Source organism: Lynx canadensis, chromosome A2 (genome assembly GCF_007474595.2).
Source record: "Lynx canadensis isolate LIC74 chromosome A2, mLynCan4.pri.v2, whole genome shotgun sequence".
Lineage (NCBI taxonomy): Eukaryota > Metazoa > Chordata > Mammalia > Carnivora > Felidae > Lynx > Lynx canadensis.
Genome location: NC_044304.2, coordinates 57,843,176 through 57,866,218, shown reverse-complemented (window position 1 = coordinate 57,866,218; position 23,043 = coordinate 57,843,176). Strand labels below are relative to the sequence as shown.

Here is a 23,043-nt window from a genome sequence, read left to right as displayed (position 1 = left end):
GGTTCTGAGACCAGCTTCTTCCCACCACACCACACTACACCACAGGGCCCCAGCTCACTGACTGCCTTTCCCACAACACTTGCTCTGTCCTTCCTCTTCCAGGTAACATGTGCCCACAGACCTCAGCGGTCCTTTCTGCCAGCCCTTGGGTGTGAGCCCAGTCTCCAGCAAATTCATGTTTTGCCCCAAGGAAAGAACACAAATGTAAGGGAAACCCATAGGTTAAAAAGATAGAAGACACATATCAACTAATCTATCATGCAGATAGATTGTGTCCTGATTCAAACAATTAAAAAAATCTTCAAAAAAAAAAAAACACACTGTGACACAAGACAACTGGAAATTTGAATACTAACTAGATATTTGATGATACTAAGGAATATATTGTTTATTCTAGGCAGGACAGTGGTACAATGGGGTTTCCTTTAAGTCCTTATTTTTCAGAGACACATACTGAAATATTTATGGATGAAAAAGCAGGTCTGCAATTAACTTCAAAACAATCTGGGAGGGGAATAATGAGGGCTACAGATCAATCAAGATTAACTATGAGCTGAAGCCTGGTGATGAGACCATGTGGGAAGGTCAGCATTTGACCACTTTTTGTACATTTGAAAATTTCCAAACTAAAAAGAAAAAAAACCAATGAAATACTATTCGACAACCTCAAGAATCATTACAATTAAAAGGATGACAATTCCAAGAGTTGGTGAGGACGCAGAACAGCAGGAAGGTTTGCACTGCGAATGGGAGTATAAATTGACACAAATGCTTTAGAACTGACGTCTCCTAAAGTTGAACACATGAATATCCTGTATCCCTGTAATTCAGCTCCTAGGTATATACCCACTAGGTATGGGCGCGCGTGTGCACCAAGGGACATGGCCAGTAACGGTCATAGCAGCATTGTCCATGACTATCAAACACTGGGAAAACTCCAATATCCATCAAATGTGGAAGAGATGCCTAAATGTGGCTTATTCACACAATAGAATATCACGGAGCAGTGAAAAAGAATTATTCTAAATACAACAATACTGATGAATCTCACAAACATAACTTTGTGGAAAAGAAGCCAAACACGGAAGAATACATACTGCATGACTGTGTATATGAGGTTCAAAAACAGGCATAACTACAACCATAATGTTAGAATCAAGACAGTTGTTAATGTGGGGGGGCGGGGAGGAAGGAAGAATGGAGATTGGGGGCAGACATGAAGGGCACTCTGGGGTATTGGCAATACTCTCTTTCTTGACTGGATGCTGGTGGCATGGGTTTTCCATGTACGACAATTCACAGAGCTATACGCTTAACGCTCCCGTGCACTTTACTGTATGTGCACACAAAAGTACCACGTCATTTTAAAAAGAAATATTTAAGTAAGTAAAACTGGTAAGACCTGGCAAAGGAGGAACACTGCTGGCTTAAGTTTTGGGAACACTGCTCTAAACCTCAGCTGGAGTCTACATCATGGCTCTCACCCTTTAGAATCACGAGAGGTTTCTACTATTTTTCCTGCCCTGGCTGTACTCAGACCATCTGCCTGAATCTCAGGGGTTGGGTCTGTTCCCCGGATGATGCCAATGTACAGTCACAGCTGAGAACCACTCATGTAAGAAGGAATGAAGAACTCTGTTCTGCTCACAATGTAGAGGCACAAACCACTTCTGATGACAGGTAGCCCAGATATGGTTTGGGTGTCCTCACCATCAAGCCACCTCTGTTCTGATATGCAAATAGCCCAGCGGCACAAAGAAACACCGCCAATGGGGTCAGACACTCTCCATCACTTCGAATTTTTAAATGTGGTCATTATCTTATCTTTGGAGCGGTTGCCTTCTTTCTCCAGAAACCCAACCAGGACAAAGACTCTCTCAGATACTGAAGTTAAGGAAAAGTTCTACTCTACTTTCAGTCAATCTGATAGCCTACAAATGGAAGTTTTGGAACAGCCCCAAAAGAGATGTTGTGTTACATTTTGCCTTACCAAACTCTCAATTCCTGAACATCAAGACAAAATTTTCCAAACTACATGAATGTATCAGAAGCCTGTGACATACTTGGAAAATTCTGTACTTTTAAAATGAACTTGGATTTTTTTTTCAATCAACAATTTTATATCCCACAGAGATAAATTCCTTCCAGTGGAATGCTTCCCTCTATTTCCTGTTAATGACCATGACATGAAATTCCTTGAGTGGGGAAGAAAGGCATTCCCGTCTCTCACTAGTGCCTGTATTTGTTTAGAAGTCGCTCTGTGCTGACAAGCAGGCAGGGGATGTGGGTGATGGACAATGAAAGCGGCTGTTAGCCAGGGAAGGGGCCGAGCTGGCGCTATCTCTGGCACCGGCAACACAAATGACACAGGTTTCATCTGCTGGCTCAGGTTTCTAAATCCCTGACAGGGACCTTCATCACGTCAAGGAAACAGCACAGACTCCTTGCTTTTTATTTCTGGTCAGCTTACCGCTTCCTCCCCACCCCTCTGCCAACTTCACAGGAATTCAAAGGCAGAGGAAGATGGGCAGGGTTCCTTTTTGAAGACAGTCAATGGCCTGCCTTTTTATTCTGTGGCAGGATCAAGAAATTCTCTTTACCTCACTGCCATCAAAAGAACTACGCTGCCCCTCCCCTCAAAAATGGCAAATTGCAAAATAGATACCTAGGAAATTTATCTCTATTTTTTCAAACTGCAGAGCATTAAAGTTACCTTCATGCAACCTAAACGCACGCACGTGTGCGAAAGTCAGTTTTGTCAGATTTTATCAAGGGCAGAAAAATATTTCTTTTTAATAATTAACAATACATATTGAAAGTGCTCAGGGATTTGGGCCAGTTGTAGCGTCTTAATTAGTGAGTTAAATACGATCTTTGCCATATGTTCATTAAGTTTTTAGAAGGCACTCAGAGAAAGATTTTATAAACCCTGGGTCCTGTGACCCATTTCCACCCTTATTCCAGATACGATGCAAAAGTCCAAAGATGGCCAAACATGTAATGACACCCGCTGAACCTCACAAACATCAATGCTGCTAAAGGAACAACACCTAAACCAGGTTCCATTTAGAAGACGTTTAAAGGGCAAAATACAGGGCACCTGGGTGGCTCAGTCAGTTAAGCGACCGGCTCTGGGTTTCAGCTCAGGGCATAATCTCATGGTTTGTGAGTTCGAGCCCCACGTCAGGCTCCGTGCTGACAGTATGAATAAGCCACATTTAAGCATCTCTTCCACATTTGATGGATATTGGAGTTTTCCCAGCGTTTGACAGTCATGGACAATGCTGGTATAGGATTCTGCACCTCCCCCTGCTCAATCTCAATCTCTCTCTCTCAATATAAACAAATAAACTTTAAAAAACAAAGAAAGAAAAGAAAAGGGAAAAATTCAGCCACACTGCTGTACAGGCTCTGACGAGCACAGAGGCCGTGGCCACACAACCCTCGCACTCTGTGGGTTGGCGTGGGAGAGGGGAGGGGCTGTGGCCAGCCAGGGCCAGAATGACAGCTGTGGTGCTGGCCCTGTTCCGTTCCCTGAGCTGAGTGGTGACGGCATAAGCGTTGACCTCATAAGAAATTGTTAAACTACAGGCATGCTTTACATACTTTTCTCTAAGTATGTTATATTTCAGTTTATAACAGCCACCAAAAAAAATCAATGTTTCACAGTAAAAAAGATTTCCAGTAAGAAACACTTTACAGTTTAAAAAAAAAAAGTCCATACCTACACAACACAAAGCCTACAGACACAGCTCACAGGGTCTCTAGCTTAGAATAAGAGTCCCACCCTCCAGCGATCGCAGGGACCTGGTGCGGGCGAGTGCCTGGCGGGCGACATGAAGAAGCAGGGCCGGTGTACCAGGGACGGCGGCAGGCTGGAGGGCGAGCCCCGCTCTGGAAAGGGGCCCTGCTCAGCCCCACCCGACTGCTGCTATGTGGGAAGGAAAGCTTCTCTCAGGAAGCCAGAAAGAAGGATTCATAGGACATTTCCCAATTTCTAAACACTGGCAACCAATGCAACATTTATTTTAAAAAACCCTGTGCAGACCAAGCGGAGTATGTCTATCACCAGACACAGACTGAGGGCTATCTTTCTTCGGCTAAAGGCTTCTGTTTTCTACCTGCTTTAAAAGCCCAGTCCCTTCTCTCATTCAGAAAAACTTCACTGAGCCCCACTATGTGCCAGGAACTGGGGCCACAGGAGATACTCTGTCCATAGCAGACGTTCAATCAACACCCAGTCTGCTCCTCTCCAGACTTTCCTATCTCCCAAAATGGCCACCTCTCTTTCTTTACAGACCCACATCTAATCCTCTGGGCAATCCTGTCAGCCCCACCATCCAACTAGATCCAGAATCTGACCATTTCTTATCACCTCTGCCACCACCACCAGGTCCAAGCCACCACCATCTCCTGCTCAGGCTCCTCACAGTCTCCCCACTGTCCCCTCACTCTTCTCACTGTCCACTCTCCATGCCCCAGCCAGAGGGATCCTTGGACAACCAAAACCACTCTCTAATTGCTTCCCTTTTCACTCAGTGACAGATGCAAAGCCCTAATCGTGCTTAAGACCCTACATGATTTCACCCCTGACCTAGACTTTAGCATTCTTAAGGCAAGGATTCTGGGTTAGACAAATCCACTCTTGCTTAAACTTTCGTCATTTCCTCCAAGCTTTCCAGTAAATTTCCTTCTGAAGAATGCTCACCTTGTTTTGACAACCAAAGGGCCTGGAAAACTGTACAGGCGCTATGACAAGGGTTCATAACCCATGACTCAGCAACTGTATCCTAGATATAGGCTCCCACATGTGTAGACACACATTAAACAGTTCTTAGTATCTTAAAAGGAATAAACTATTTCTAGATGTGAGGGACACTGGGATTTTCCCAGAGCGAGGGCAACAAAAATGGGGCAGGGAGACAGGCCCAGACCTCCTAGTGGAGAAGACGTAACTATTTGGGAGAGGCCATTTTCTTCTCATTGCAGGTCTTCAGAGCACAGGCTCTAGAATCTGAGAGCTATAGGTTCAGACTACAGTGCTGCTACTCACTAGCTGGGTCACTGTAGGCAAGTCGTATAACGTCCTGAGACTCTGTGTCATCATATGCAAAATGAAGACAGAGAATTCCTCTTGGGGGAACAAAAGGCTATAATCAATGTTGAGGGGGGCCCTGCCATGTAACAAGCACCAAACCCTGTAAGCTCAAACCTCTGCCCGTCCCCCCATGGTTTCCTCACTCTCTGACAGGCCACGATTCTTCTGGCTCAACATCCAGGACCGGGGACATTCTAGCATCGCGACACACAAAGCTTATGGCATAAGTCCAAACCTTCTCACTGGACAGTCACCTCTAAAAGCATAATAAGGCTGCTGGGAAAATCTGACTTGTTTTTTAAAAAATCATTTTATGGCCACATCTACTTTGTCATGTGAAAAACCCCAGTCCCGTAGCCAGGGTCTACATTTTCTGACTGCTAAAACACTTCAACTAGAAAAGTTGGGTTTTTGTTTGGCTTGCGAAGATAACACTAATGGTGCCAAAAGAAAAATGGTAGCACGACAAATACAAGCTGTAAAGGCGTTTGCACAACGAAGCAGCTTCAGCGAACTGGGCAAATGAGAACAACTCTTGCCACAGACGTGATACTCACCAATGGCCCTGCGGAAGTTCTCCATCAGCACCTCCGTCTTCTTGATCTCCGTGGAGTAAACTTCACTCCCCACCATTGGGCAGAAGGGGACCTTACTGCCCAGCTCCTGAGCAATAGCCAGAGCCAGAGCTGTCTACAGAGAACAATGGGAATGCACTTGTTTTACATTCTTGAAAATATGATAATTCAGAAACATATCCTATCAAAAAATTATGAATCAGGAATAACCGAAAATCTAGTCCTTTTAGTTTCAACATCATTTGGCATGTTTCACACAATAAATGCTGAATGACTTTTGTGGACAGTCGATTTATAACCTAAATGGCACCTTTAATCATCTCTGTAATTACCACAGTTATCACTCACTGACACCAGTGAGGCCCGACTCTAAGTGCATCACGTGACCCTCCCACTTGCCTATGAGCTACACACTGAACTTTCCCCACTTTACAAATAGGGAAACTGAGACACAGGAAAGGTAAAATAACATGTCCTGGGAATCATAATCTAGAAAATGGCAGAGTGGGAACTTGAACTCTGGCAGTAGTAGGGTTCCAAAGATCGTTGTTGCCATTGTAATTAGTAGACTTCCCAAACTGTCCCCTCAATATCAAAACAGGGCTCGGAACACCACTCCAGTCTCTGAGATACTACTCTCTGTTTTTACAGGCATGGGAGGACACCAACCTGGAGAGCATCAGAAAACACTAACCAAAGAATGAATTACGTGACGTTCGCTTTGGATTGAGTGGCCCACACACGGTGAAGAAGGATGTGGGAGCTAGATTCTCAAGCTATGAGCTGGTCCCAAGTTACATTTGAACATGCCCTAGTAAACTACAAATTGATTTTGTAGATAACTACAAAAGATAACTACAGCTGACAGATGCTAAACACAAGCAGACCAAATAGATGTATCGTCAAATATCAAGTATGAAAAGCTGATGCTTTAAAGCTGGTACAGGACAGGGAGATGCCATAGCATTTTAATGCTGTTTTCATCTTTCCTCAACTTTGAAACAAGAGCCTAAGTAAGGTCAGTTCCCAAGGGGTCAGGGCTAAGCAAGAAAACAAGCTTGCCCAGAACAACAAAGTGCACCCTGAGACAGTATTTTATTTTTTTTATTTATTTTTTTTTTCAACGTTTATTTATTTTTGGGACAGAGAGAGACAGAGCATGAACGGGGGAGGGGCAGAGAGAGAGGGAGACACAGAATCAGAAGCAGGCTCCAGGCTCTGAGCCATCAGCCCAGAGCCCGACGCGGGGCTCGAACTCACGGACCGCGAGATCGTGACCTGGCTGAAGTCGGATGCTTAACCGACTGCGCCACCCAGGCGCCCCCCTGAGACAGTATTTTAAAACTGGCCCAGCAGAGGTTCCTCTCAGATTTTCTTTTCAGTGCCATTTTGGTGATAGTTTTAAGATGGTAGCATCTGCTAGAGAAGCAGCATGTGATGTAGCACAAAAAGCACTGGTGGAAAGGGCAAAAACTGGGTGGTAGTGCTGGTTCAGCAACTAATTATTACCGTGACCCTGGGTGCATGGCAAACCTCTGCTGCCCTATTTCCCCACCTGCCAAATCAAGGTCCTGGATTAAATCACAAGTTGTAAACTCATTGCCCACAGCCCAGTTCTGTTTTGCCCTGCTGAGTGTCATGTGTGTTTTTAAACTCAATCTGTTGCCCATTTTTTAATGTTGGGAAATTTCATATAAAAATCGAGGTATCTGACCTAGGAATAAATCTAACCAAAGATGTAAAAGATCTATATGCTGAAAACTATAGAAAGCTTATGAAGGAAATTGAAGAAGATATAAAGAAACGGAAAAACACTCCGTGCTCATGGGTTGGAAGAATAAATATTGTTAAAATGTCAATATTACCCAAAGCTATCTACACATTCAATGCAATCCCAATCAAAATTGCACCAGCATTCTTCTCGAAGCTAGAACAAGCAATCCTAAAATTCATATGGAACCACAAAAGGCCCCGAATAGCCAAAGTAATTTTGAAGAAGAAGACCAAAGCTGTACTCTACTACAAAGCTGTAATCATCAAGACAGCATGGTATTGGCACAAAAACAGACACATAGACCAATGGAATAGAATAGAAACCCCAGAACTAGACCCACAAACGTATGGCCAACTAATCTTTGACAAAGCAGGAAAGAACATCCAATGGAAAAAAGACAGTCTCTTTAACAAATGGTGCTGGGAGAACTGGGCAGCAACATGCAGAAGAATGAAACTAGACCACTTTCTTACACCATTCACAAAAATAAACTCAAAATGGATAAAGGAACTGAATGTGAGGCAGGAAACCATCAAAACCCTAGAGGAGAAAGCAGGAAAAGACCTCTCTGACCTCAGCCACAGCAATTTCTTACTTGATACATCCCCAAAGGCAAGGGAATTAAAAGCAAAAATGAACTATTGGGACCTCATGAAGATAAAAAGCTTCTGCGCAGCAAAGGAAACAACCAACAAAACTAAAAGGCAGCCAACGGAATGGGAAAAGATATTTGCAAACGACATATCGGACAAAGGGTTAGTATCCAAAATCTATAAAGAGCTCACCAAACTCCACACCCGAAAAACAAATAATCCAGTGAAGAAATGGGCAGAAAACATGAATAGACACTTCTCTAAAGAAGACATCCAGATGGCCAACAGGCACATGAAAAGATGCTCAACGTCGCTCCTCATCAGGGAAATACAAATCAAAACCACACTCAGATATCACCTCACGCCAGCCAGAGTGGCCAAAATGAACAAATCAGGAGACTATAGATGCTGGAGAGGATGTGGAAAAATGGGAACCCTCTTGCACTGTTGATGGGAATGCAAACTGGTGCAGCCACTCTGGAAAACAGTGTGGAGGTTCCTCAAAAAATTAAAAATAGACCTACCCTATGACCCAGCAGTAGCACTGCTAGGAATTTACCCAAGGGATACAGGAGTACTGATGCATAGGGGCACTTGTACCCCAATGTTTATGGCAGCACTCTCAACAATAGCCAAAATGTGGAAAGAGCCTAAATGTCCATGAACTGATGAATGGATAAAGAAATTGTGGTTTATATACACAATGGAGTACTACGTGGCAATGAGAAAGAATGAAATATGGCCCTTTGTAGCAACGTGGATGGAACTGGAGAGTGTGATGCTAAGTGAAATAAGCCATACAGAGAAAGACAGATACCATATGTTTTCACTCCTATGTGGATCCTGAGAAACTTAACAGAAACCCATGGGGGAGGGAAAGGAAAAAAAAAAAAAAAAAAAAGAGGTTAGAGTAGGAGAGAGCCAAAGCATAAGAGACTCTTAAAAACTGAGAACAAACTGAGGGTTGATGGGGGGGTGGGAGGGAGGGGAGGGTGGGTGATGGGTATTGAGGAGGGCATCTTTTGGGATGAGCACTGGGTTTTATATGGAAACCAGTTTGACAATAAATTTCATATATTAAAAAAATCGAGGTATCTGGCTTCTTTTGAGGACCCAGAAAGTCTGACCACAATGGGCCCTCATTACTGCGTGGCAGCACCGGGTGTAGACCTCAGGAACAGCTGCCACCTTCAGTGAGGGTGTGCCGCTCTGGCCCCCACAGCCACCCTGCCCCTTCATGCTGGTGCCCAGGCACCTCCCTCATCCTCACAGCCTATCTGAGTGGGCATCTGAGTTTGTGACCTTGAGACTGATGCCCCTAAAACTGTTATTCTCTGATACCCTAAAGCGAAGGAATAATCTCTGGAGCACGACAGAGTACAGTGTGAGGAGCAGACTCCAGCACCACGTCCACCCGCTATCCAAACCTGCCACCTTCTCAGTCACTCCTCTTTCTCACCCAGGTATCTCCACGGGCCCTGACTCCACACCCTCAGTTGTGAACATCAAAGACAGTGACTGTATCTGATTCGGTGACATCTCCCTACCTCCAGCTAATACAGACGAGATGATCAGTATCCTTCCACTAAAATATGATAAATACTTGGTTAAGAAATGCTTCCGGCGTGTCTAGTTTCTTCCTTGTAAAGGTTCCCAGAAGGCGGGTATACAATATAGCTATTATACCCACACCTGGTATATAGTGCTAGGTCACTTGCATGAGGTCTCAGTGGATCCTCCCAACTAGCCTATGAACTTGATGATCTAGTGTTTGATGTCTGATATCGTGTTGGATAGATTTACAAACTGAAACACACACATTACTAACTCACCCAACATCAGTTAGCACGCAGCAAAGCCAAGATGCAAACCCCAACCTCTAAGACATTATTTCTTTGTGACTACCCCTCATGCAAGTGGCAAGTGGCACACAAAAAAGAGGTTATTGCCAAAAGAAGACTGAAGAAGTCTGCTTCATTTCCCATCTCATTAGAACACCACCTTTCTCTAAAACCTAAACACAAAGCCCTGCTACAAACAGTGTGACATCCTCAAGAGAACAGGTCATCCATAAGAACCACTTTTTTGTTTCTCCAAAATAAGCACCACCGTATTCCTGCCTCCACTTAGTTAAGCTGCCTAAACCGTGGGGCCCATCAACGCCCTGGAAAGCAGAAGAGTTACCACATGCCTTCATGTAAAGGGACTGGACAAACCAGCAGTGGTGAGAACTTCCCGTATTTCCTGGAGGAAAATGGTACAGTACTACAAAAGGAACGAACGGTTTACGCTGCCAGGAATATGGCACACTAGAGAGGGTCATGGAAAATCCTTCCTGTTACAAACAGTCAGAAATAAAGAAATAATAAAAAATCCAGAGTAGTAAACTATTATTGCCTTGAAAGTTTGGAGGGTTCTGGGGCGCCTGGGTAGCTCAGTCAGTTAAGTGTCCGACTTCAGCTCAGATCATGATCTCGCGGTCTGTGGGTTCAAGCCCCGCATCAGGCTCTGTGCTGACAGCTCAGAGCCTGGAGCCTGCTTCGGATTCTGTGTCTCCCTCTCTCTGCTCCTCCCCTGCTCGCACTCTGTCTCTCTCTCTTTCTCTCTCAAAAATAAACAAACATTAAAAAAAAAAAAGTTTGGAGGGTTTTGACAGCAGAAACCTCAGCAAGGTACTACAGTGGTAAGAGAGAAACCCCTGAATAAAAAGGAGGCTTGAAGGGCCATGCATGAGTAGAAAAGGTGAGCCAAAAAAAGCCCAAAAACAAACAAACAAACAAACAAACAAACAAAAAACCCCTGACATACAAGGTATAAACTTGTAGGTCCTGCCTGTGGCTCTGGGTGAGGAGAAAAGTCTCCACAGCATGCTCTCACACGACTCTAGGATCAGTCTTTACGCTGATGACCAGAAAACCCAAGCCACAAAATTCACAGCAAGTGCCCTGGATAGTGCAGCAGGGCCCCTCAGAAGCACTCTCAGGAGAAGCCTCGCAGATTTGACCAGCCAAACATAAGTTCACAGGCAGACCAAGAATACAGAAAAAAGAAACTGATTCATGAACAAGGAATAAAAGGCTATCAAAAATAGCCAGAATTTTAAAAAATCCAGATTAAAAAAAAATAGAACTTGTAAGAGGGGGATGCTCCTTATTTACAAAGGACAAAACCAAAAGCAAGCTAATACATGTAGAATGACAGATTTAGAAAATCACTGTTTTGCAACTACCAGTGTGGTAACTGATACAGCAATAACCATCAGAGGGAGCACTACACCCTTAGGGTGAAAGGGTATTTGCAACATCTCCACAGGTCACTTCACTTCCAATTACTAATTAATTATAAAGGGAACCAGGACCTTCCCGTTGAATGTGGCCTCATCCCCCTTTCCTGTCAGCCTCCTGCTGTGACACAACGGGACACGACATCACCTGGGCAGTGTTTTTCCAAGTGTTTAACTTCTCCTACTGACAAAACAATAAGATGATCTCTGTAGGACAGCTGTAGAACCTTTTTACAAAACAAGTGTCCAGGACTCTTCCAAAAGGTCAATGTCAAAAAAGAAAACAAAACCAAGAAAGGCTGGGGAGGGTAACTGATTAGATAAAAAGAGACTAAAGAGGGGTGCCTGGGTGGCTCTGTTGGCTCAGGTTGTGATCTCATGGTACGTGAGTTCGAGCCCCACATGAGTCTCTGCACTGACAGTGCGGAGCCTGCTTGGGATTCTCTCTTTCTCTCTCTCTCTCCCTCTTTATCTTGTGTACACATGCTCTCCCTCTCTCTCAAAATAAATAAAAAAACTTAAAAAAAAAAAAAGAGAGAGACATAACAATGTGTGCAGCGTATGATCTTTGATTGTATTCTGAATTTACAAATATAAAATATGAAAAAGCCCCCAAAAAGACCAACTGGGAAAAATTTTAATTTAGACTAGACATTAGCTAATATCGTTAGCAACATTAAGTTTCTTGGGCGGATGATAGTATCTTGGTAACAGGAGAATGTCCTTGCACTGACTTTCAAATGGTTCAGAAATAGAGAAAATACAAATGTCACCAAATATTTACAATTAGTTATTTACATGCAGGGTAGAGAGGGGATCATCATACCATTCTTCCAACTCTTTTGTAGGTTTCAAATTTTTCAAAACGAGGAAGAGAAAAATATTCAGTGGGTTGGATTAAACAGCAGCTTAGTCATAATCCACAAAACAATTAGACTGGAACAGAGGCCTAAAGAAATTACCCACAGTGCAGCAAAGCCCAAGAGATGGAAAACATGAAAGTGAGGTTGCAAGAGAAAGAAGACAAAATGAGAAATTCTGGCGCAGGGTTTCCCAGCCTTGGCACTACTGATATTTTGTGCTGGGTGTTTCCTTCTTGTAAGGACCGTCCTGAGCACTGTCTAGCAGCACCTGTGCGCACCACCCACAAGATACCCACTCAACCAAACTGTGACAGCCAAGAATGTCTCTGGACATCACCAATGTCCCTTGGGGGGTGAAACTGCCCCAAGTTGAGAACCGCTGCATTCAAATATCTGACTGGAGGGGCGCCTGGGTGGCTCGGTCGGTTGGGCGGCCGACAACAGCTCAGGTCATGATCTCGCGGTCTGTGAGTTCAAGCCCCGCGTCGGGCTCTATCCTGAAAGCTCAGAGCCTGGAGCCTGCTTCCGGTTCTGTGTCTCCCTCTCTCTCTGTCCCTTCCCTGCTTGCTCTCAGTCTCTCTCTCTCTCAAAAATAATAAAAGAATAAAAAATTTAAAAACAAACAAATATCTGACTGGAGTTCCAAAAGAAGAGCACAAATAGGGAAATGCAATATCCGAAGAAATAATATCATAGTCAAGAGATATCAAGAGATAACGTATCATAGTGAAACACCAAAACCAAAAACATCAGAAAGAAAAGACAAAACCCTCAAAATGAGACTTCTCAAAAGCAAAGAGAGAAGCCAACAGGTAGCAAATATCAAGAGAAATAGTACCAACGGAAAATAGCTATCAACAGACTTATATATCCAACATAACCATCTTTGAAAACAAGGGCAACATGATAAATACAAGCCCGACTTGGCCACCAACAAACGTCTAGAAGCAACATCTAAATGATGTACTTTTCTTCTTTAGAAAGAAGAAAAATGGAGGGAGAGGGAAGGCTTAAGATAGAAAAAGGAAAGTAAGCAAATACATGGTAAATGCAGTGGACAACCTGATGTCGTCTGCAGAGAGATAATTAAAGCTCATATTTATATGGCACTTTAAAGGTTAAGATAGACTTTTTCACAAATACAGCACTTCTTCTATTTTAAGACACCGACTTATGTAAAGACACCACCGATTCAATTACATGATTTCAAAATGATAATTACAGTCATTATCTTACAACTGACCGGTTGGAGTAACTGTCTGAAATGAGGCATGTGCTACTTCAGAAAAGGTGGAGAAACCTGCCTTGGGTCCCATGGCAAGTCAACACCAGAGCTGCAATTTAAAGCTTATTTCCTTACAAACACAACCCCAAGCTCCTACGCTCCTGTACCAAGTGGCCCTTTGGAGGAACGTGCATGACTCAGATTGGGGACACTGATACGTCTCAAGTATCTGGCCAGTGCTCTCACAAATCTCAACAAGCCGTACTGCCTCCTCTGCCTGGAAGGTCCTCTTCTTCCCTGTGAAGCCAAATGCTCTCAAACACTGTAGGCCAAACGTCCAGCAGAGTTTTACCAGCTTTTACCAACCCTCAGTCCCACCTCCAGCTCAAACTCCAACTGCATTTAAGATCAGTCAGTACCTCGCAGCTGAGTGTTCAACTGAAGCATTTTGTACTGTCATGGTTTCCTCTCTCTCCCCCAGAGAGAAGCCCCTTACAGATAAAAATCGTATCTCTGATTCCGTTCTTCTTTCCTTTTCCCCCATCTCTCACACAGCCAGAATAGCACTAGGCAAAGTTAGCATTCGGAAAAATGGTCGCTGCCTGATTTTCTTTCCCCTTCAAGTAAGATGTCATCCCCAAGATTTAATGAAGCCCTAGGCCAAAAGAAATGTATTTCCAAGGCAAAGGAGACTGGAAAGAGATAAAGGACAAATTCTAGACACAATGAGACCCCTCTGAGGACTTCATCCTCTCTTCTCTGGAGGTCAGCCAGGATAATTTGAATTTTAGAGGAGCATGGATTTTAGATACTCAATTGTATTACTGCACATTAGTTTTTAAAACATACATATAACCAATTTAGCTAAACAAAGACTAGTTAAGACACGAATTCAATTTGGCTTAAACATTAAGATCATTCTCTTGGGTAGATTTAGAAAATGAGAGAAAATGAGTACCTTGCCAGTTCCAGGAGGTCCTGCCAACAAGACAGCTCTTCCAGCCATTTTCTTGCTTTTGATTAATTCTACTATCACACCACATGCCTAGACACCACAATGGAAAGAAATAATAAATCAGTATTAAAACGTTTCACGTGGGGAAAAATTCCAGTTTCTGGTTCAAACAATTCACATACTCATTCAGCCAACGATGAGTGCCACTACACTACAGGCAGCGTTCTAGGTGCTGGAAGCAGTGGAGGGCGACAGAAAAGAAAGCCTTGTGGTCATGGAGCTCGCCTGTGGTCTAGCGGAAGGGACATACACAAAAACACTGTATGAGATCGCTAACGTAAAGAAAAAAGGGTAATGATCTGGGGAGGCCTCTCTGATGACATTTTATTTGACACGTAAAGCTCCAGGCAAAGAGGAATCAGTGTTGCAGACCAAGGAAACCCCAAATTCAAAATGCAGGAATGACCTGGATATATCCAAGGGACAGAAAGGCCGCAGTGCCCAAAGCATAGCTAACAGGAGAATGGGAAGATCAGGTCGAAGAGGCAGGCAGGGGCCAGGACTCAGAAAAGAATTTTAGTAAAGTTTAAGTTCATCTACATAGACTATTCATCCCAAGATGATGATTTCTTTTTTAAAAGACCTTGATGGTTGCTGTGTGGAGAATGGATGGTAGGGTACAAATGGGAGCAGTGATTTTTAGCCTGGGACCAGGGATAGACTTCAGAGGCCCAACACCTCCTGAATTTCGGAATTAAATTGAAAACAAAATTGTGTGTATATGTTCCCATATGCATTTTTCCAGGGAAGAGAGTCACAGCTTTCATCAGATTCCCAAATTAACTCATTAAGGGTTAAAAATCAAGGCACACACTACTAGTTGGCCATCAGTTAACTCCTAGAATGTTGCAAATGCTGCATGTGAGGTGAACACTAGGGCGCCGTAAGATGTGAATGTCTTTCAAATCCTCAAGAGTAAATTGCTTGATGATTTCATAATACATCTCTGAATTCTAACTTCATTCTAACTCTCTGAATACTATTAAATCATTTATAGCCATATGTACACATACATATAGATATATAAATGTGTGTATATATAAATTCCATAAATGGGCTACTGATTTTTATATGTTTTAGGATATTAACTATAAAGAAGGCTGAGAGTCACACTTACTGAACACTTACATCCCAGGACTATCAGGTTTCTTACACTGATTTAACAACCTAACATATAACTGTTAAGGGTGCATCTCCTTGCCTTAGGGCAGGCTACCACTACTTCCCGTGGACTGTGGAGAAGTACCTTGGTCCCAAACTTAGACAGCCACTACAAAAATGTGGGTTCAATGGTGCCTGGGTGGCTCAGTCGGTTAAGTGTCCAACTCTTGATTTCGGCTCAGGTCATGATCTTACAGTTCACAAGACAGAGTTGGGCTCTGCTGTATCAGCACAGAACCTGCTTGGGATTCTCTCTCTGCTCCTCCCCCATGCTCACTTATACACACTCTCAATCAATCGATCAATCAATCAATCAATCAATAAATAGGGGCGCCTGGGTGGCTCAGTCGGTTAAGCGTCCGACTTTGGCTCAGGTCATGATCTCACAGTTTGTGAGTTTGAGTCCAGCGTCGGGCTCTGTGCTGACAGCCTCCAGGCCTGCTTTGGATTCTGTGTCTCCCTCTCTGTCTGCCCCTCCCCTGCTCACACTGTCTCTTAAAAATAAATAAACATTAAAAATTTTTGTTAAATAAATAAATAGGTGGATTCAAAGTGTGCATGTGGATGGGCTATATTCCATTTTTGGCTCAGTTGGAAAAGCAGTGCCCTGAACAGAGCCCAGAAGGTGTTCTTCAGATATACTGCATTTCTAAGAAAATAGAGCCACCCACTATGGTCTTCCTTAATAATGGAAGCTCATAATCCTCTGTACTCTTTGGAAAGAAACTTTCCAAACTGTTGATGTGTACTCTTACTGACACACTATGAGCTCTTCCATTTCTCTCCCTCGGTTTAAGCTCCAAATTCTCTCCAGTGACATGTATTTAGTGAATTCTAAAATTCTAAAAAAGAACTGGAAGGGCCTTTAAAAGATTGCCTCATCTAACACTCAGATGAGTGGATGTTAAGCACCAGGGAGACTGCTGATATGACCAGAGTCATGCAAGAACCTGGAAGCTGCAGCAGGATGCCTATTAATTCAATAAATAAATAAATAAATAAATAAATAAATAAATAAATAAATAAATACTGCGCCCCATTAACGAGTAAATATAATCATATTTAACCATCTCTATTCTCAGGAAGCTCATATTCATAAGGAAGCATAAAGCATCAGAATTATGAGCATGGATTCTGGAGTCAAACAGACTTGGGTTTAAATCTTGTCTCTACCACTACCCACTGAGTGACCTTGGACCTACCTACCTAACTTCTGTGAATCCAAGTTCCTAATCTGAAAACACAGTTCATGACTGGCACACAGGCTAAAGGGTTTAGGGGTAAAGTGTACTACAGTCTGCAACTTACTTTGAAATGCAACAGTGGATTGGTGGATGGATCAATGAACAGATACAGGATAAACCAAACGAGTACAATGTTCATTGCACAATTGGGCACGCAGGTGCCTATACAAGTCTTTTAACTTTTTTGTATGTCCGAAAAGTGGCATAATAAAGTAGGGGACAGACAATTATTAGGGTGGAGGTGAAACAAGACACTGGAGATAAGAGCTGCCTGGAGCAGAGCAAGCATTCAACCAGTGTTAGTTAGCTGTTTTCAGTAAAACGTCCTCAGTAAGCAGAGAGGGGCTGGATAAAGAAGCTTCAAAGTCACCCTGACCTTGTCAATATTTCCTTTTAGAAAGACGATGCTCAAAAGAGAAGCCAGAGGCTTTTCTTTGGACCTTTCTTTTAGCACAATCAGCCTAGGAGGCAATAGCTTTAACCTCACATTAAGTGCAGGTTTCTATAGCTGCTAAGCTATGAAAGGCCTTGGCATGGATCTGATCTTAGAGCACAGCAGGCAGAAAAGGGACTGTAATATCACAGAAAGAGCAATGCTTTGAGAGTCAGAAAGACATGGGGGTACAAATCCCAGCACTACCATTGCTAAACAGTGGCAAGTGGGTAAGTGAAGTGACCTCTTCCACCCTCAATTTATTCATCTGCAAAAAATACAATACGAAGAGCATGAATAGTTTCGCGATTATAATGTAGGTGAAATGACTTGGCATCACTGCCACTTAAAAACAAAAAGTGGATTTGACTGGAACGGTCAGAAAGGATGCTCCTCTCCCTAACTCCCGCTTTCCTCCTTCAGCTGCCAAGGCCTTGGAAGGAAAGTGAGTTTTCTAAGGTTGATCACTCCTCTACTTTAAAGCCCCCATTGACTCCCACTGCCGTTCACAAAAATCCAAATTCCTTACCAGGTCCGACAAAGTCCTGCAGGACCTGACCTCCACCAAAACGTAATGATTATTTTATTTACTGGTTAAACGTTTATCGTCTCTCACTACACCAAAATGTAAGCTCCAGGAGAGCAGGGACCTTAACTATCTTCTTCCCCGCTTATCCCTGCGTCATGGCACAGTGGACGGGGCTCAATCGACACTTGTCAATGAGGTGAAGCAGTCAACCGTCCCCGTGGGGGCGGCACCTGTTCTCCTGGGGCCCCTCTCCAACTCCCAGGGTGCACCTCCCTCGTCGACCCTCGTAGCCCATTCTCACTGCCCTACGGAAACTTCGGCGGGTCATCCAAGCGCGCACCCCGCCCTCAGCCCCCCACTTCAGCAGCCTCTCAACTCCCAGGCCGGCCCGCCACACCTCTCGTGCGTTCTCCTGGCCCACAAGCCCCGAGGCCGCCTGCTTGGCCAGGCCGCTCTCGTCCAGCCCCAGCCCCTTCACGTGGCTGTGGGAGGCGATGCGCTGCGTCTTCGTGGTGCTCTTCACCTCCTCAATCTTCATCCTGCAGACGCCGGGAGCCACAGCCTGCGTGGAAAACCGGGAGCAAGTACCACACGCCCAGCACCTGGGTTACCATGCGGCTGTTACTAGGGCGGTTTGTCAAGGCCCGCCTCACTCGGCGTCCCATTGGCGAGGGCGGGAACGCCTCCGCTCCCCCATTGGCTCGTAGCCGCGCCCATCGCGACTGCCGGCAGGGTTCCGCCCACCCACTTCCGGCTGTGCTGCGCGCTTGGCTTTCCCCGCAGCCAGCGCTTCCTGCCCTGACCCTGGGATGACAATACAAGGGGACCTCCTCAGGAGTTTGGCCTTGGAGTGGGGCGCTGCACCAAAGTGAGGTCCTGGAGTCTGGCTCTTAATTGTGCCACTATGTATTATCTTATTTGAAAGTCATACCCTTCTGCGGAGCTCAAGTTATTACCTCCGATTTGGAGATGGGGAAAAGGAGGGACTTATCTAGAATTTAGGACGCCTTGCATTAGGGTTGAGGCAGACCTGAAGTTAAATTCTACTGTATTAATTTCTGACTCTCGCATCTTATACATCAACATTATTTTTGAATCTAGGTTTCTGTTTGCAAGATTATTAGGTCAATGTTTGTCTCTCACTAAACTGCAGGCATTAGGAGCGTGTAGACCATGTTTGTGTTCATTTTAACTCAATTGCTTACCACATAGCCTGACTCACAATGGAGTCTTCTTATGAATCCAAATAAGGTTCTAAACCACCACATACACGCTTGAAATCATGTAGTTTTGCTGCATGTATTTTATTTTTTATTTAAAATTAAAGAAAAAAAATTTTTTTTCAAGAGAGACAGCCCAAGCGGAGGAGAGGGGCAGAGAGACAGAGAGAGAGAATCTTAAGCAGCCTGCATGCTCAGCACAGAGCCCAACACAGGGATCAATCCCATGACCCTGAGATCATGACCTGAATCTAAATCAAGAGTTGGATGCTCAACCAACTGAGCCACCCAGGTGCCCCTTACTATTATTATTATTATTTTGCATGTATTTTAAACAGTAGGTTTTATGGGACTTAGTAATGGTTTCTGTCAGTGAATGGAAGCTTTTGGAAAATCCTTGGAAGGCTTGAGTTTGTTACAGGTGGCCTATGATTCGTCAACCCTATGACACTGAGAAGGTTGCTTAGCACCTCATAGACTTTTTCCTGGTCATTACCCATAGGTGAGGAGCAATTCTTTCACCCTGTAAAGAGGAAAACTTTCCCCCAACTAGTAGTCGAAGTGAGGCACTCTGTGGGACTTACTTCTTTGTGTATTGTTCAGTTAGGAGAGAAGACCTTTCCTACATTTAGTATTTTAAGCCCCAAACTTTAGCACGAAGAGAAGGATTTCCTTCTGGCTGATATGAGTGGCGAGGGTTGGGGAATAAGGATTTGGGAGCTCAGGGGAACTCAGTAGGATCACTTGATCCAGTGGTTTTCAAACCACATTCCCTGGGGTTGTAGAATTCTTTTGTGGCCAGTAGGTGTGTGGAAAGGGAAAGCTGAGAGGCAGGATGCCAGTCCAATGCCCCCACCTCCCCTTCTACCAGAGCTGTTCCATCACAGATCGGGCCTAGCCATATCCTCATTTCACAGATGAGGAAACTGAGGCCCTAGGAGGGGTCAGAGTTTGTCCAAGATCACAAATTGAGAAGTGCCTGGCAAAGCCTAGACCCACATCTGGTGTAGAAAAAAGCTGGGTCTGGTTGCGGAACCAGACGGTTTCTTTCATTTCAACAGAAGACTATGTAGCAGGCCATTGTCCAAGATACACAGGTGAGTAAAGGGGAGGTGAAGCCCACAGCAGTGGACATATGTTGCCTACCCAGCGTCCTCCTGCTTCTTCTGGCTACCATGAGTCTAATTTTCTTTCGAGAGCCACCCTTCTTTGACTTTGAGTCCAAGTTGTTTGGATGGGTTGACCCAACCACAGCTTTGTTTCAGGAATGGATATGGGACCCTGGCCTGGCCTATCAAAGTATCCCTTCTCCCCCCCACAAAAATGATGATTGGTTCAGCAATGTGAGCAGACAGTCCAGTGACACTGAATCCCGGTCCCTTTACTGGAAATACCAAGAAAGAGACTTGAGTCATGGTGTTCCAGGTCATCTTTGCCACTTCATGGGAAAACTGCCTAAGAATAGTCAACACAAAGGAGAAGAAAGCTGGCCAGACATTCCTAATGAGATCTTTTACATTCCCAGGCACAGCTCTGCCCTACTTGCAGTGTAAATGGCACTGACATTGGGGCTTAAAATAGTTTGAGTTAGGTCTCCATCCATGGGTACTGATGAAAGTCCTTATCAGTGTGATGACATATATACAAGTAACTATGTGGACTGCTACATTCCCGAATTGTGCTGGATGAGACTCTCAGACCTGCCAGCTCTCTCATTTTACTTCTGTGACCCTTGTTCTTTCATCTCCAGTTCCTCATCTCCTCTTTTCTCCAGTCCAAGTTTGATGATCTCAGCTAACTGTTTCTCAACCCCTTCTGTTTCTTCTTTGCTTTGACTTCTTTCACACCTGACCTTTGAACCACAAGCCCAGATCAAACCTACCTCTGCCCTCACCACTGCCTCAGGAAGGCATAATGAAGAGTAATAAGCCCTCATATATATGGTCAAGGGTGCCGAGACCATTCAGTGGGACAGTTGGAAAGGACAATCTCTTCAATGAATTGTACTGGGAAAACTGGATATTCATATGCAAAAGAAAGAAGTTGGCCCCTTATACAATATACAAAAATTAACGCAAAGTGGATCCAAAACCTGTGTTGAGGACCTATAAAACTCTTAAGAGAAAACATAGGGGTAAATCTTCATAATCTTGAATTTGGCGATGGTTTCTTAAATATGGTACCATATTTAAGCAACTAAAGAAAAAAACAGATAAGTTGAACTCAATCAAAATTTAAAACTTTTGCGCATCAAAAGACTCTATCTCTCAACAGAATGAAATAATAATGCACAAAATGGGAGAAAATATTTACAAATCATGTATCTGATGAGGATTTGATGTCTAGCAAATTCTAAGAGCTCCTACAGCTCAACACACAAAAAAATAAACAACCCATTAAAAAATGAGCAAAGGACTTGATAGACATTTCTCCAGAGAAGATGTACAAATGGCCAACTAGCACATGAAGTGATACTCAACATCATTCATCATCAGGGAAATATAAATCAAAACTGCACTGAGATACTATTTCACACCCAGTAGGGTGGACTTAAGGAAGAATAAGGAGAGAGAGAGAAGAAGAAGAAGGAGAAGAAGGAGAAGAAGGGAGGAGGGAGAGGAAGAAGGAGGAGAGGAGGGAAGGAAGGAAGAAAGGGGGAACGAAGAAGGAAGGATGGAAGGAAAGGGAAAGGAAGGAAGGAAGGAAGGAAGGAAGGAAGGAAGGAAGGAAGGAAGGAAGGAAGGGGAAGGGAAGGGAAGGGAAGGGAAGGGAAGGGAAGGGAAGGGAAAGAAAAAACCGAATAACAAGTATTGGCCAAGATGTGGAGATATTGGAACCATCGTGCATTGCTGATGAGAGCGTATAATAGTGCAGCTGCTGTGGAAAACAGTTTCTCCTCAGAAAGTTAAACAAATTTTCCATGTGACCCAGCAATCCCACTCTGAGGTATATACTCCAAAGAACTGGAAACAGGGACTTAGGAGCTAGCTACACCAGTTTTCATAGCAGCATTATCCACAGGAGCTGTGATACTGTGTTTTATAATAAGAAATACATATTTGGTCTGTTAAAAAAGAAACAAGAGACTTAAAATGGAGTCACTTGTGCTAAGACCCATGGCAGCAAACGACTTAATTCCTAACCTGACTATAGTTTCAACACCTTCCGGAAATATGACTTTAACCAGTCCATCTGGAATTATCTGGTCAGCACTAGTGAGGTAATCTGCCTAATAGACCCCTGCCTTCCTGCAGAGGAAGGAGACCTGGCCTCAAACAATCCACTCTTTGCTAGAAACTTCCTTTTTCTCCCCCCCCCCGCCTTCTTCCTATAAAAGCCTTCCATTTTGTACAGCTCCCCAGAGCTCCCTTCTATCTGCTAAGATGGGATGCTTCTCAATTCATGAATCATTAAGTGAAGCCAATTAGATCGTCAAATGAATTTTGTTTTTTAACAGGTCTTTGTGCTATTTCTGGCATCGAGCTCCTAAAGCCCTTGGTATTTCCTAAGTGATGGGAGCTGGAGGTCTATGATGTTAATAAGGTGGCTTTTGGACGGCACCTTAAGATGGAGGCTGGCTACCAAGAGAACCAGCCAAGTGATTAAAGGGTTGGAACTTTCAGTCCCATTCCCCTGGTCTCCAGGGAGATGAGAGGGGCTGGAGGTTAGATCAGTTGCCAATGACCAGTGATTAAACAATTGTGCCCATGTAATGAAGCCTCCAAAAAAACCCAAAAGGATTCAGAGAACTTGATGAACACGTGAAGATTTGGGGAGTATGATGTGCTTAGGCTTCAGGCTCTTTCCCCATACCTTGACCTATGTATCTCTTCATCTGGCAGTTGATCCATATCTTTTGATATCCTTTGCAAGCTTAAAAAACAAAATGCAACGGAGTAAATTTTAAAGATGTTATTGGCTATATTCAACAATTCACGAATCAGGCAGCATCCAATGAGCAGAAAGGATCTCCAAGGAGCCACACAAAATGAAAGGGGGCAGAAATAAGGAAGTCCCACTAGACAAAAGA

At 43.9% G+C, this 23,043-nt stretch overlaps 1 protein-coding gene across 1 annotated transcript in view; it reads right to left on the bottom strand.

The window, feature by feature from the left end:
- RUVBL1 (RuvB like AAA ATPase 1) overlaps nucleotides 1-18,427 on the bottom strand; it is a 44,291-nt gene extending 25,864 nt beyond the window's left edge. The window contains exons 1-3 of the mRNA XM_030307537.1: nucleotides 18,191-18,427; nucleotides 14,370-14,456; nucleotides 5,656-5,788 (exon numbers count right to left, since the gene is read on the bottom strand). Coding sequence (XP_030163397.1) covers nucleotides 5,656-5,788; nucleotides 14,370-14,456; nucleotides 18,191-18,331 — 361 coding nt within the window. The 5' untranslated portion in view covers nucleotides 18,332-18,427. The remainder of the gene's footprint in view (nucleotides 1-5,655; nucleotides 5,789-14,369; nucleotides 14,457-18,190) is intronic.
- Between the last annotated feature and the right edge of the window lie 4,616 nt (nucleotides 18,428-23,043).